This window comes from Etheostoma cragini, chromosome 9, assembly GCF_013103735.1.
Source record: "Etheostoma cragini isolate CJK2018 chromosome 9, CSU_Ecrag_1.0, whole genome shotgun sequence".
NCBI classification, from domain to species: domain Eukaryota; kingdom Metazoa; phylum Chordata; class Actinopteri; order Perciformes; family Percidae; genus Etheostoma; species Etheostoma cragini.
In genome coordinates this window covers 20,116,205-20,131,428 of record NC_048415.1, presented here as the reverse complement: position 1 = coordinate 20,131,428, position 15,224 = coordinate 20,116,205, and the positions used below count along the sequence as shown (strand labels likewise).

General features: G+C 41.6%; 3 protein-coding genes across 7 annotated transcripts in view; 2 read left to right on the top strand and 1 right to left on the bottom strand.

The window, feature by feature from the left end:
* pfas (phosphoribosylformylglycinamidine synthase) overlaps nucleotides 1-460 on the top strand; it is a 12,096-nt gene extending 11,636 nt beyond the window's left edge. The window contains exon 26 of the mRNA XM_034882187.1: nucleotides 31-460. Coding sequence (XP_034738078.1) covers nucleotides 31-341 — 311 coding nt within the window. The 3' untranslated portion in view covers nucleotides 342-460. The remainder of the gene's footprint in view (nucleotides 1-30) is intronic.
* A 744-nt stretch (nucleotides 461-1,204) lies between these two features.
* On the bottom strand, nucleotides 1,205-11,154 carry LOC117950535 (E3 ubiquitin-protein ligase RNF170-like). 4 transcript variants are annotated; one of them, XM_034881664.1, is made up of 8 exons: nucleotides 10,983-11,154; nucleotides 9,556-9,683; nucleotides 6,760-6,868; nucleotides 5,941-6,055; nucleotides 5,275-5,380; nucleotides 2,480-2,553; nucleotides 2,279-2,389; nucleotides 1,205-1,547 (listed from the first exon to the last, which is right to left on the bottom strand). In XM_034881664.1, exons 3-8 carry the CDS (start codon nucleotides 6,786-6,788, stop codon nucleotides 1,206-1,208), a joined length of 777 nt encoding a protein of 258 aa, XP_034737555.1. In that variant the 5' UTR covers nucleotides 6,789-6,868; nucleotides 9,556-9,683; nucleotides 10,983-11,154; the 3' UTR covers nucleotide 1,205. The 4 variants fall into 4 exon arrangements, with proteins under 4 accessions (XP_034737555.1, XP_034737556.1, XP_034737557.1 ...); XM_034881665.1 differs by lacking the exon at nucleotides 9,556-9,683 and having other exon boundaries at nucleotides 10,983-10,994; XM_034881666.1 differs by lacking the exons at nucleotides 9,556-9,683; nucleotides 10,983-11,154 and having other exon boundaries at nucleotides 1,205-1,508; nucleotides 6,760-7,148.
* Nucleotides 10,615-15,224, top strand: part of hook1 (hook microtubule-tethering protein 1) — an 11,443-nt gene continuing 6,833 nt past the window's right edge. For both annotated transcript variants that reach the window (XM_034881651.1, XM_034881652.1), the window contains exons 1-7: nucleotides 10,615-10,885; nucleotides 12,681-12,766; nucleotides 13,162-13,234; nucleotides 13,714-13,764; nucleotides 13,936-14,068; nucleotides 14,384-14,451; nucleotides 14,697-14,759. In XM_034881651.1, the coding sequence (XP_034737542.1) occupies nucleotides 10,841-10,885; nucleotides 12,681-12,766; nucleotides 13,162-13,234; nucleotides 13,714-13,764; nucleotides 13,936-14,068; nucleotides 14,384-14,451; nucleotides 14,697-14,759 (519 nt within the window). In that variant the 5' untranslated portion in view covers nucleotides 10,615-10,840. The remainder of the gene's footprint in view (nucleotides 10,886-12,680; nucleotides 12,767-13,161; nucleotides 13,235-13,713; nucleotides 13,765-13,935; nucleotides 14,069-14,383; nucleotides 14,452-14,696; nucleotides 14,760-15,224) is intronic.

The window sequence follows — 15,224 nt, the reverse complement described above, 5'->3', positions numbered from 1 at the left end:
CCCCCCCCACACACCTTTTTTCATTCACAGGTCTGATGCAATTTTGTAGCTCTGTGGCCCAGGACCAGATAATCTCTGGTGGGCTCGCCCCCGTCCGTTACCTTGACGACCAGGGTCATCCCACTGAAGTGTACCCTCTGAACCCTAACGGCTCCCCACAGGGCATAGCGGGGCTCTGCTCTAGGGACGGGAGGCACCTGGCCATGATGCCCCACCCGGAGCGCTGCACCCTGGGCTGGCAGACGCCCTGGGCCCCGAGGGACTTCAGATCTTCTCTCACCCCTTCACCCTGGCTACGCATGTTCAAGAACGCAGTTGCCTGGTGCAGCAACACAGAGTGATACTACGCTGTTAACATCTCTGCCAAAGTAGTATTCTAGTCTTTTTAGGGTTGTGAGTCAAGTGAAACTGTAAGGCCTGTTACATTACTGAGTTGTGTACTACACCTTTTTACTCACTGCATTACTTTGTCTGTCTGCATTCATACCTATGCCTGCTGTAATACTCTGATATTTAGACTGAGACTATTGTGGATTCTTGGTGACTCATTGTATACATACTATAGGTTTAATTCTCGTCACTAATTTACAATCACTATTTTACAAAACTGTACCAATCCGGTCTGCTGACATCAGTGTTGCTCTCCTAAGAGCTGGGATTTGCTGATAGATAATAACAAAAATCACCAGAAGCATGTGTATTGTAGGATAATAAAATAACCAAAGTAAATAAATATACTTTATTCTACACAAAACATGAATTTTACAGCAACACAGAATTCATACAATATCAAGTATTTACACAGGTGCAATTATTTCACTAGTGACAAGAATACTTGTCTCACAGTTGCTGAAACAAACTGGCACAGTTGCTGCCCAGTTTGGAGTAAAAATGACGGAGAGTTGTTTCTGGTTAAAAATATGGATTATAATTAAAATATACAGGAGGAAATGGCAATTTAAACTGACTATTTTGATCATTTAATATGGATTAAATATCTCCAAGCCACACTGTCAAGCCTTAAGGAATACAAATTTGTAACCACAGCTAAACCAGCACACTGCATAACATTGTATTTTAGATAGCACTCTTGCATAGGCTCTGTAAACACTCCGTAAACACTCAAACAAGCCTGGAGTCTGAGAGGCTCAGATGCCATCTAACATCGCGACTGTCAATATTCTTGCATCCACTTATCCAACTGGCTACAGTGAATTACCTCTTGCTCCTTGTGACGCAACATTAGCAGAGCGTCCTCTGCTCTCTGGCGCCATTTGCTGGTTGATGTTGATAACGCACATAAGGAGCAGGATGACCACCACTAGGTCATCTAGGACCCCCAGCAGTCCACACAGGGAGGGGTCTGTTTCCAGCGGATTTGCTGATGAGGAGACCGGGTCCAAAGGAGGGTGGGAAATGGACAGCACGGTTCCCACACAGCACAGGGCCACCCTGAAGAAAAACAAACACACGAGTCCTCCCATGGTTCCCAGGCCACGGGCCAGTAACTGCAGGAGAAGGGGCGCGTCACATAGGTAGTCTGCTACCTGGAGGGGTCAGTATGCAGAAGAGCAGACAGGTCAGAGAAGAAAACATGAACATGGTTATGGATATGAATATTCCAAAAATATATGATTGTACAGTACATGATAATTAGGGAGAATTTGAATGTTTAAGAAAACTGCACATATACATTGTCACTCTATGTAACCTTTTATAAGGTTATATCCTGTATTTAGTTGTAGTGAACAGAGTTTTTGATTTTGTGACTCTTGAAAAGTGTGAAAAAAGGTAATTGACATCTAGTTAAACTCAAAATTCTGCTGCCAGACTTTTGAATTTCAGGAACATTTAACACCACTTTTTAGTAAACAGCCCCATCATTTTGTTCATTTATTATTTATGTTTTACAAAAGAGTGTGTGAAAGAGATCCATGTGGGAAATCCGTATTTCAAATTAAATGCAACTAGGTGTGTGTCAATGGGAGGTGTGTTAACCAGACACCTCCATTGTCTGGCACTAGTTGTTGTATAGGGCAATAAATCCTTAAAGTTGCATAACTGGTATTCCTGTTACTAAACCTGTTAACAGAGGAAACGGTGGAGAAATTCTCACATTCTCCATGATCTGATGTTACATTCAAGGTTGTAAAAGACAGTTGCACCACCTGACACATTGCAGACAGGTAAAGGGTGGAGAATAAGGGCAAAACTACTGTAGAAAGCCTTTAAGAATAGTATATATAGTATAATTCTAATAAGGTCAGTGAGTACTGACCCTTCGCGGGGCTCCAGAATAACGTTTGTTGTAGTCTGTGATTTCCCCAAGAACTTCCTTTGACTGGCGGTCCAACCGGCTCTCTTTAAATAGGTTGCACAGCACGCTGACCTTGTAAATCAGAAACATGTTATTCCATGTTCACACTCATTCTGAAGTGACTGTTCAGACTGTGCTTTGATGGGATCATGCATACGGTACCTTCTGTCTGCAGAGAGGGCAGCTTATTGCATCCAACCAGGACCCATGTCTCCAGTAGGTGATCAGACAGGGAGCTGCAGCATCAAACACATAAACCAAAACTTTTACATCTAACAGTGAACAGTTTAAACCATAATGCCAGTAGTGAAATGTAACGGAGTACATTTACTCAAGTAATCAACTTAAAGATCCCATGACATGGTGCTCTTTGGATGCTTTTATACAGCCCTAAGTGGTCCCCTATACCATATCTGAAGTCTCTTTTATATAGACCTTAGTGGTCCCCTAATACTGTATCTGAAGTCTCTTTTATATAGACCTTAGTGGTCCTCTAATACTGTATCTGAAGTCTCTTTTATATAGACTTTAGTGGTCCCCTAATACCATATCTGAAGTCTCTTTCCCAAAATTCAGCTTTGGTGCAGAATTACAGCCACTAGAGCCAGTCCCACAATTAGTCTGTAGATTTTGAGGAGGAGAGAGGGGGGGCAAGGCTGGGGGTGTGGCATTGACCAACTGCCACTTTGATTGTTTGAAAGGCATGTTGTCTCTCTCTCATGGGTAGGACATATTCTCTGGGCGGGCAGAGCAGAGAAAGGGGAGGTTTTCTTGCCCCTTATGACCTCATAACAAGCAAGATTCCAGATCGGCCCATCTGAGCTTTCATTTTCTCAAAAGCAGAGCAGGAAACCCAGGGCTTGGTTTACACCTATCGCAATTTCTAGCCACTGGGGTACCACAGACAGGCTGGGGGAACTCATATTAATGTTTTTAAAAAAACTCATGAAGTGAAGTTTTCAGGCCATGAGACCTTTAAGTACACATGTGAGGTACTTGTACTTGTAGTCTTTCCTTTTCATGTCACTTTCTACATCTACTCCACTACATTTCAAAGAGAATTTCAAAAGAGATATTGTACTTTTTACTCGACTACATTAATCTGACAGCTTTAGTTTCTAGTTATATTACAAATTATGATGTGTGCACACAAAACACATACTTTATACAATGCTTTATTAAAAATAAAACTACCCAACAATAAAGCCTAGTATAATAGGCCTACAAGTCCAGCTGAAATGGTTAGCTGATTAAACAATCACTTCATTGACGGATTTGATTGTTTCCAGTTTCTAAAATGTGAGGATTTTTCTGCATTGAGTTGCCTTCTTTTACTTTTAATACTTTAATTTACCTGATGGTACTTACATTCAATGCAGGACTTTTACTTCTAACAATGTATTTTTACAGTGTGGTATTACTACTTGTTCGTAAGTAAAGGACCTGCATACTTCTTTCTCCACTGAATATTGCATCATTCTACCATAATTTATTTGCCACTGTTGATAATAACAGACAGAACCACAGAAAAGGCTCTGGGTAAGACCCAGGTAAGTGGGGGGCAGGTACAGTACCCCGCCCGCTGTTCTAGGTGTCCACACATGGGCATTGGAAGCAAAAACAAGGTGGGTGGGTGGCAGGGCGGCACATATGAAGTGGGGGGTCTGGGTGTCCTCCCCAATGTAATTTTGAGCATCAAGACTTAATTTCCTGCATTCTGATACATTTTGTAGTACAAGTTAATGGAGTTTACTTCTTAATTAGGTCAAGTAAATTACAAAATTCTTTAGGTAACAATAGAAAATAAAAATGTCAATTAAATGGAATATAATGCAGTAAGGGAAGGGGGCTTTTGCATCTGACTACAATTTACCACAATGACCAGTTTATTTGATTAGTATGAACAGGGCACAACCTCTTATCTTTCCCCAAGGAGCACATTATGCTCCTCAGTTGAAAAACTTATATATATAGCTATATATATATATATAGCTATAGAAGGTTACTGCTATTACTGCTGTAGTTCATTTGTATATTAATACGTTAGTGTTATGATTTACAAACCATTAAATGTAATGTTTTCTAAAAACGGAGGTACCGATCCAGTCAAACCAGTGCCAGCTGTATGTGCAGGCTATGCAGCAGTGAGGCTGGCTGGTCTTGTCACACCCACAGACAATGGTTCCATGGTCAATGTGCTGGAACATAAATATCTATATGTCTAAAAAAAGCACTTGCTTTATAACCCTGATCTTATTCACTCAACCTTGAGATATTTTCAGACTCTAACAGCCTTAACATTTTATTTTATTTTTGCTGTTCTTTCCTTCATGATAGCCCCATCTTAGAAATGTAATAATTTGAGCATGCTTTCTTTGCCCTAGTTGTGACTAATTTGTGAGTAAGTCACATACATTTCTTTCTTTGTTCCACTTTTCAATCTTTCTTTTATCAAACTTTAAACTCTTGTGTATGAAATGTGCTCTATATATAAATATAAGGCTGCCTTACCTCTCCTAATATTTTGGTGTCAGGTGCAGTAGAAACATTAGACTATCTAATACATTTTTATCCCAACTTAATACAATGCGATGATAATGTAAAATGATCAGATATGAATTTGAACTTCAAGGCTTGAATTGGATTCGAAGTTCACCTTTGCACAACTGTTTTGTGAAGAAGAATTTGTCAATTGAGAGAGGCAGAGTTGGGAAACCATGGCAACAGTTAATTATTGAAAGTCAAACAGACATGCCTCAACGCTCCAGACACACTGATGCTCCACTGATCAGCCAATGAACGAAACAATATAAACACATGATGCAACAGGTGAGCAAGTGTGAGAGTACTAACAATGAACGAATCCAGTCTCATAGATGAAGGAGTAAACTAAAACATGAATGAAAGAACAAATCTTGTCTGCTCTGATACTGTTGAGTGTGTGTTGAATCTCGTACCACAGAACAAATGGCCGCAGTTCGTCTGGACTGGGAAGCTGGCCGTCTGCAAGCAAACTGGACAATGCCAGTCTCGGCTTGTGGATGGACAGGACTGTGTAGATTCCTAAAGAGATGAGAAGAGAGGAGAAGCACACAGAGACAAAAGTTAGGAGACGAGAGGTGGGAAACCAGAAGATGGAAATAGGAAAAATGGAAAAAAAGGAGGAAGAAGGAAATATGAGGCAGAAAAAAAAGTTTTACATTCCTGACACTCTCTTTCATAGAAGTTCAAAGAATTATAATAGCTACATTGTGAAGCTATTATTATGCCAAGGGAATTTCTGATCAAGCCAATTCTGACATGTAAACGGTGATTTTATTATCATTTGGATGGCATCAACTCTCTCCACCAGACTGTAACACTAATGAAAGAAAAAAATCATTAAACAGGACTGCCTTACATAATATTTAAAGTATGAAAATCTAAGACATTGAAAAAGGCAAATACAGAAATAACAACAACTGAAGACAGAAGAACCTGCAAAACAACTTGCGTGTGTGTATGTGTGTGTGTGAGTGTGTGTGTGAGTGTGTGTGTGTGTGAGTGTGTGTGTGAGTGTGTGTGTGTGTGTGTGTGTGTGTGTGTGTGTGTGTGTGTGTGTGTGTGTGAAACTACAGTGTCACCTTGTAGCGGCTTATTAACGTTGATGCTGAATGCCCGGGCGGATACAGCCGCTGAGATGTGGGTGACCCGAGGTGGCCGTGACCAACTGGACCTTCAGGGAGGAGATGGTCCAGTCTGCAACGTGATGCAACATGGCAACATTGATAAACACGGTGTAAATACTGCATATCTGCTAGTGAGGAGATACTGACACAGACATAACCATTTTGAGATAAGGTATATTGCACTCAGCTCTTTTCTATTTGGGGATGATGACAGATGCTGAGGCTCTGACACAGACAGATTAGATGCTATGTTACATCAACAAGGACTGTAATATGCCCAAAGGATTCCAAAGCAGAACCTGTATTCATTTGTAAAAAATAAAAAATGTATATATATATTTTTGATGAAATGTTAAAACTATCATTGTCAGAAAGAATGTAAATAGTCACATAAAACCCAGGCAGCACCTTAAACAACCTGTTTTTTGTCATCAGATTACATTCACAGGGATTACAGTTATCAGTTTATAAAAACAATTATTGAAACAGATAAGTAGATCAATAATACTTGTAATTTATGTATCATACATGCAAACACTTCACATGATCAAACTTGTTTTTTATGGTTTGCTTTGGTCTAAAACTTGTTAGTGTCATATGTTTTGGAGCTGTTAAACAAAGTGATCAAAAAACAATTCAACATGTCATATTACACTGTTTTCAATCTAGTTGATTATACTGTAGATCAGATGTAAATTTTCCCTTAAACCATTTTAGAAGTAAAGTTATAGTATACAAACCCTTCAATTCTGCCAAAAGTATGAGGAGACTCACCTGGACTGAGAGCTGTGGTAGGGGTGCATGGTTAGATAGAGCTAGAAACAGCAGCTGACAGGTAGTCACAGTTCCCTAGAAGGAAGTGAAGTGCTGCCTAGCAGCATCACTGTACAAAATAAATTGGAGTTGCCTGTCAATGATCAACTACAACCTCCAATGTCAGCTGATCTCTGGGTTTTCCTGCTTTAAGGGAGCAGAAATGCAGTCAGATCAATAAAACAGTGGTTTGTACACAATCGTGCAATAGACAATAGACTGTGATCATCAATGTACTTGTTTGCGTAGTCAAATCATTACATCTAAAAAAGAATGAAAAAGAAAAGACACATCCTTCAGTCTGCTCAGAGGCAAAGTTTTGGGTTATTTGACTTGCCACCAGATCAAAGCCACGCTGTGTTTAAGTAGGTTAGTGCTGACCTCACCAATCATTTACCCACAGTTTACTCTGACAACAGCCCTGCTTCACATAATCCCACTCTCGCCATAAACCATTGGTTGTGAAATGCATGCCTATGTCCTTGACATTAACACTGTTCTACACTACGGGTCATGGAGAGGCACCTCAGCATAAGATAATCAACCCAGCAGCAAAAAGAAGGACTCGCATAGCTCCACCGTGGTATAAAGGTAGATTTCTGTATTCTGCAATCATCATCTTCATCTTCATCCGCTTATCCAGTATTGGGTCACGGGGGCAGCAGCTCCAGCAGGGAACCCCAAACTTCCCTTTCCAAAGTTACTAGGCCAGGTTGGAGATGTAATCCCTCCACCTAGACCTGGGTTCTTCCCGAGGCCTCCTCCCAGCTGGACGTGCCTGGAACACCTCCCTAGGGAGGCGCCCAGGAGGCATCCTTACCAGATGCCCAAACCACCTCAGCTAGCTCCTTTCGATGCGAAGGAGCAGCGGCTCTACTCTGAGCTCCTCACGGATGGCTGAGCTTCTCACCCTATCTCAAAGGAAGACGCCAGGCCCCCTCTTGGGAAAACTCATTTCGGCCACTTGTACCCTAGATTTCGTTCTTTCAGTCATGACCCAGCCTTCATGACCATAGGTGAGGGTAGGAACGAAAACTGACCGGTAGATTGAGAGCTTTGCCTTTTGGTTTAGCTCTCATTTCGTCACAACGGTGCCATAAATTTAATGTAAAACCGCACTCGCTGTGCCGGTTCTCCACTCCATGGTCCCCTCACTTGCAAACAAGACCCCAAGGTATTTAAACTCCTTCATGTGGGGTAAGGACTCGTTCCCTACCGGGAGAAGGCACTCCATCGGTTTCCTGCTGAGAACCATGGCCTCACATTTAGAGGCGCTGATCCTCATTTTAGCTGCTTCACACTCGGCTGCGAACCGATCCAGGGAGTGTTGAAGTTCACAGGCCGATGATGTCTTCAGGACCACATTGTCTCTAAAAAGCAGCAATGACATCACCAGCCCACTGAACTGCAACCCCTACCCACCCCGACTACGCCTCGATATCCTGTCCATAAATACTACAAACACGATTGGTGACAAAGTGCAGCCCTGGCGGAGGCCAACCCTCACATGAAACGAGTCCGACTAGAACCTGGACACAGCTCTTGCTTTGGTCATACAGAGATTAGATGGCCCTGAGAAGGGACCACCTCACCCCATACTCCTGCAGCACCTCCCACAGAATCTCCCGGGGGACCCCGTCATACGCCTTCTCCAGATCCACAAAACACACGTAGACTGGTTGGGCATACTCCCAGGCTCCCTCCAGGATCCTTGCAAGAGTGAAGATCTGATCCGTTGTTCCATGACCAGGACGGAATCCGGATTGTTGCTCTTCAACCAAAGGTTTGACTGTTGGCCGAACCCTCCTTTCTAGCACCTTGGAGTAGACTTTACCAGGGAGACTGAGAAGTGTGTACCACTGTGATTGGCACACATCCTCTGGTCCCCCTTTTTGAAGAGGTTAACCACCACCACGGTCTGCCACTTCTTAGGAGTCAAGACAGCTCCTTCACACCCAGAGCTCTCAGCAGTTCTGGACGGAGCTCTTCAATCCCTGGGGCTTTTCCACTGTAGAGTTATTTAACTACTTTAGCGACTTCAAACATGGAAATTGACCACAATCCCCCATCATCCTCCAGCTCTGCCTCTGCCATAGAGGAGTTGCTGAACGGTTTTCCAGAAGCACCTTGGTGGCGACCGAAAGTCCTTCTCCATGTCTTCTCCAAACTTCTCCCACACCTGCTGCTTTGCCTCTTTCACGGCAGGGGCTGCAGCCCTTCGGGCCCTTCAGTACTTCAGTACAACTGCCTCTGGATCCCTTCGGGATTGCATAACCCGGAAAAACTCCTTCTTCAGTCGGACGGCGTCCCTGACCACCTGTGTCCACCAGGGTGTTCATGGGTTACCGCCTGCATGAGGCATCTAAGACCCTAAGAGAACAATTCCCCGCCACAGCTTCAGCAATGGAAACTTTGAACACTGTCCACTCAGGTTTAATTCCCCCAGCTTCCACAGGGATGCACAAAAAGCTCCGCCGGAGGTGTGAGTTGAAGTCTGTATTCTGCAATTTCTTAGCTAATACCATACCAATACCAATATTGATTTAAAGTAAAAGTGCAACAATAAAGTAGCAAATAAAATGTCAAAAATCAATGTGCTTCGATAAAAAAATCTGTATCTGACAGTGAGTGAAGATGTGATAATCTTCACATAACTCACCATGTCAAATATTTGCACAGGCCCATCCAGGTCATTTAAAAATAGTCAGTGTGGGTCAGGGTCTCAGTGATCAAGAGAGAACAAACAGAGGTGCTCACCTACTGACAGTTAAATACAGCCCTGAGGACGCCCCTGCGGGCCACTTGGGTAAAGTCCAGTCTCATGCCACACACACCCTGATTTCAGAGTTGTGTGACATATCAGCATGATCACGTAGTGGTTTGCCCTAAAGAATGATGTAATCAGTTCATCTTGTAAATCTTTTTCTACAAGCTTTGTTTGAAGTTTTCCATACTGGGGCTCAGAGAGCATGTGACACATGTGAGATCAGTTATCTTGGCGTGACTAAAAGCAGTCAGTATTTATAACACACTGTAGCCTTTGAATTATAGTAACACGCACCCTCATGTGAGATATAGTGGATCCCGTAAGAAGATTTATTGCACATTATGAGAAATGATTCAGAGAATGCTGGTATGCTGCCAAACTTTAAGAGTGATTAGAGAACATACTTTTTATTTCTAGTTAATATATAGCCTATGGAATAAAGGCTAAAATGGATTAACATTTCATTTGTGTTCAACTTCAAGCATTACTGGCAAAACTGGCTGTGCATTATTTACTGTTGGTACTAGGGTGACGCATGAGTAGATGTAGTGTGAGCAAAACAAAATTTCTGGAAATTGATAATTTGATCGTGGCTGTTTATGTAACTTTTTGGGGTGTTTGTCACGTTTGCATTTTTTTTGCACAACTAAGTAGCCTCAAATTTATTTTTATGAATTTGTGTTTCCATACTATATGGTTTTCTTTCGCTATTGCGCAGTTTGCATATCATGACTTTGTTAACTAAATGTGGGATGATAAAGTCCTACGTACTGACCGGGTTGACAGCAGATGGAATCCGATTAAATCATACACGTTTGACTATGTTCCATAGCTTTTTAAAGGATTTCCTCAACATTATATATCCATCAATAAGCCTTTGAAAATCACATTGATCATAAATGTTTTGATTGTGGGCAGATAATAGGGGCGTACGTTTAACACACATAACGCTCAGTGATTGGCTACAGCGCGGTTTACCAGCTGTCAATCGTCAGAGATCCCAATACTGATTGGATACGGCTAGTATCTCCCTCACTTCTTCTCCACTCCAGCCGGCAATTGAGAAAACGCCAAGAAGCTGCGCCATTTGCGATTTCGCGTACATCTTACGTTACTTTATGGCGGAACAGCCGTCGCGGCTCTTTAGTATACGCAATTGTCGTTAGAGAGCTACCTCTCTTTGCAGCAGGTGAGGTCAAATGCAGAGGTAAGGAGCGTTATTAGGGCTTTGACAAGTGGAGGAACATACTTAAGTTTGGAGCTAAAAAATAACAAATGGACGAAAATAACACGCTACTGACCGAGAGCCTCGCAATATGGGTGAGTTTTTATTTTATTTGTAATTGTTTTTTATTTTAGCGTCATGGGAGTGAGTTGCCTGATACAAGGAAACCATGGAGGAAGCGATTTGGTTTACCTGTACGTAGGTGGTGGGGGTGTCAGCAAAAACACTATATAGCCAAGAGAACATTAATGTTAGGTGAATATGAACGAGAGCAGATGGTCGTGAGAAAAATAGACTAACCGCACATCTTTATTACAAAAATAAGCTGCGGTTGCAGCTGTTATTCATTTCATAGGCAGAGTCTCTGCTGCAACTGTGTCAGTCCACCGGTAACGTTAGCTACGACATGTATCGTTAGCTAGCTAGCTAAGTGAGCAGCTCGAAGCAGGCACTGCAGGCTATTAAACATTGCTAAAGTTACCAGTTAAAGTCACAAAGATAACAAGGTCCTTTTAGTTATTTTCCCGGATATAAGTATTAGCCTACTAACTAATCCAATTAGCTAAACAGGAGATATTTGTGGAATGTCGCTATTTTTTTAACCTTAACTCATCAAATGTAGCCAAAGAATATGCCATAATTTAGCTAGCGCCGCTGCACCTGTTCCTCTTCATGATTTGAATCCACGGTTTGTCTTAGGTTAATAATCGGCTAATTAGTTCTCGTGCCAGTTTCATCTGACATCTTAATCCTGCGACTACATCTAAGCCCCATCAGTTATCTTGTTGAACATCATTGCTGTTTTACAACTAGCTAATAACAGGTTAGATTAATCTATCCTAGTTTTTATTGTAAACCCCCCCCCCCCCCCAAATAAAACAAATAGGGAACACAAAGTTTAGATCCCAGCAATGGTCAAAGATGTATTTACGTCTTTTATTTAAGGAAAATAAAATAAATTCTACTTTGTAAAAATGCTCTGTTACAACTCCTGTATTTCAAATGTTACCTAAATAAAAGTAAAAAGTCTCATCTTAAACATTTACGTTAAGTATCGAAAGTAAGTACTTATTATGCAAAATGGCTCATAACAGATAATATATTACCAGAATATAAATAGTTAGTCATTCATGTGTACCACTAATGTTGGAGCTGGTGAAGATGGTGCTGATTTCAGCCATGTTCTATAATACTGGTTAGCTTAATAAATAACAATAAATTTAAAGTTATTAATGTATATCATGTATTATTATTATTATTAGTAGTAGTATTTTTGAATCCCAAAAGAAACGTTTAATTAATATGGTAGAGGAGTAATAATTACAATATCTTCATTCAAAATGTAGTACTAGAAGTATAAAGTACCATAAAATGGAAATATCCGAGTACCTCATAATTGTACAGGATTTGAGTAAATGTACTTGATTACATTCCACCACTGGACATCAGACACATAGCTTCCAAAGTTGTCCCCAAAGAGTGGACTTCATTTTAATGCTAGCTTCATTAAGTTTCATTAAAACTAAACTAAAACTTTCAGTAGTTAATGGGAGTGAATCTCAAACTGGTAGCTTTTAGATCACCAGAAACAGTAAGGTGTGTACAGGGCAACACAGTTGTACAGATCTTGTTTGAGAAACAGGATATTAGCCAAGAACAATTCTTGAGTTATTCACATCTTCACCTCTCTCCTTTTAATTATTCTTCCCTCTTAGTTGTTTGGATGTGAGCCAGCACATCTGCAGTGTTGTGAAGAATCTCTCTACTGATAACCTGGATATTGCAGTGTGCTTCAGCATATCACCACATCTATAACAATGTTTTGTTCCCTATACTCTCCATGGATTGTTGGCCAGACCTCATAATGATGCTGTGTTTTGTGCCTCTCAGCTGCAGACCTTCAACACTCCTGCACCTTGCAGAACAGTAGAAGAGCTGACCACTGGAGCGGCAATATCACAAGCTCTGCATCAAATGTGAGCACACACACACACACACACACACACACACACACACACACACACACACACACACACACACACACACACACACACACACCTAACTTTCAGCTGTTTTGGGGATACAGCTAGTGTAGAAAGAAAAGCATGTTATATTAAGTAAGAGTGGTGAGACTTTTCAAAGAAAAAACACTTCTGAGTTGCTTTTTACATCACTGTTACTCTACACGTACCATAAAAGAATGCTCCTGTCTTCTAGAAATTATTAAAATGTTATTAGCAAACATAAAAGAAGGATGAGGAAAGCAAACCGCAACATTCAATAATATCTAGAATAATCTGACATTGAACGGCACACAATTGACTGGGAAGTGATGTGTAGATGAAGTGTTGTTCCCCTCTGTGTGCTGCAGAGACCCAGCATGGTTCACTGATGGATGGCTGGGTCGGATCAAAACAGATGTTGAGGATAACTGGAGACTGAAGGTACATAGCAGTGGTGTCTTCCCTAATCCCTAGCTGTCATCTCTGACTTTTGCCAAACAGTCCTTAACAGTAACCTCCTGCCTGTCCCACCGATGTTGCTCCTGACTTTGCCCGCACGCTGACCCCACGCTCTGACTTCTCTGGTAAAATGTGTACATGTACTGTATGTTGGTCCATATATGTTGGCTATATGTAATGTTTTGGTGGTTTAGAAATAAAATGAATGCCCTCCTCTCTCCCTCTGTTTGGCGGCCATTTCCCTGTTGCTGTCTGCTCCCAAAAGACCTCCTTCACATAACCCATTTTGACAGGTGTAAATACTAACCTGAATTCCCTTTTTCCATTTTAGTCGAAATATCTGGTGTGAAAAAGACATATTTTCACTTTCAAGTACATCTCTGTTGTGAGTGTATCCCCTTGGTCCCCGCTTTGACTATAAACTAAGTTTATAATGTATAATCTTGTGTGTGTGATGTCAGATGAACAACCTGAAGAAGATCCTTCAGATGGTGATTGATTATTATAATGAGGTAGGTTGTGGTCATGTACACAATAGCCTCCTTGTGTTTGCACAGTTATTGGATGATTTGGATAAACACCATGCTGTATGTTAGTCAAAACTCTGCCTACGCAAGTGTTTACAGGTGGAGTTTTTAAAATCAGTGCAGTTCACTTACTTTTATCTGTCTCTATACCATCAGGTCTTGGCCCAGGAAATCTCTGACTTCCCCTTGCCAGATCTGTCCCTGGTGGCAGAGCATTCACACTCCGTGGAGCTGGGGAGGCTGCTGCAGCTCGTATTGGGCTGTGCTGTCAGATGTGAGCGCAAACAAGGTAAATACCTGCTTCTGTGTTGCACACAGTTTGTGTACACAAATTAGACACAATCGGACAGTTACAGTATATAGGTGCTGTTTGGAGTAGATAGGAAGGGAACTGTTCATTCAATCCTATTAAGTGAAGGCCTGTTGGCTAAACAATGTTTAATTATTGCCAAGCCTCTGACAAAGGCAGAGCCCATCGGGCAGCCTGGCTGGGATATCAATGGCGGCAGTGTTACATTTGAAAGTGGGACACAAGGGCTGAAACATAATAAACAATGTAGTTAATGTGTGTAGTTTATCAATCTCTCTCTCATTCTATTGACAGAATACATTCAGATCATCATGACCTTGGAGGAGTCTGTGCAGCATGTTGTCATGACAGCCATCCAGGAGGTCAGTCCGTCTTAGTACCAAGTGTCTCCCTCACTCAGATTAGACATGTAAAAGATATTCATAAAAGCTTGGCAGTTGTACATTTTTGAGTAACTCCAGCTTAAGTGTCTTAAAGGGACTTCAACAGCAGTAGTTGTTGAGGGAGGGAAGACAGTATGCTGTGTTCGGGTAAAATTGGTTGAGGCTTTGCAGCTATACCAATGAGTCTGTGTGAGCCATTAACCTAGTGACATTTTCCTCTTCAGCTCATGAGTAAAGAGATCATGGCCCCGTTTGGAGCAGAACTGTCTGGGGACTTGGAACAGCAGGTTAGTGTTCTTACCACCGAGATTCACAACTGGGAACATTTTCAATCGTCAAAAAAGATAAACCAAAAACTACACAACAGGACATTATCCAGCAGGAATGTGATCTGAAATTTGGGAAGAAATTCCCAACATTGGCAGCTAAGATTACAGCCTTCCCTGACGTTAGTAGGTGGCAACATTGGTAAGCATTGTAGTACTGTGCCTGCCTGGAGCAGATCACCATTATTAGAACACCGGCTCGTAATGACATGATATGGAGCCGAGAGTAGAAGAAACGGTTCAGAACAGCTGGAAATCCAAAGGTTCGGACCCACAGGGATTTCATTCTTTTTTAATCCGTTCACCACCTCATTTAAAGCTTTGGCCCAATTTAACATGAACATCGGCGATTTTGTGTGTGTGTGTGTGTGTGTGTGTGTGTGTGTGTGTGTGTGTGTGTGTGTGTGTGTGTGTGTGTGTGTGTGT

What these genes read in the sequence shown, in the direction of transcription:
- LOC117950535 (XM_034881664.1), bottom strand. Translation starts at nt 6,788, where the DNA reads ATGCACCCCTACCACAGCTCTCAGTCCAG. An exon ending in GCCCTCTCTGCAGACAGAAG is followed by an intron (nt 2,390 to 2,479) that starts GTACCGTATGCA and finishes CTGATTTACAAG; the next exon opens with GTCAGCGTGCTGTGCAACCT. An exon ending in ATTCTGGAGCCCCGCGAAGG is followed by an intron (nt 1,548 to 2,278) that starts GTCAGTACTCAC and finishes TGACCCCTCCAG; the next exon opens with GTAGCAGACTACCTATGTGA.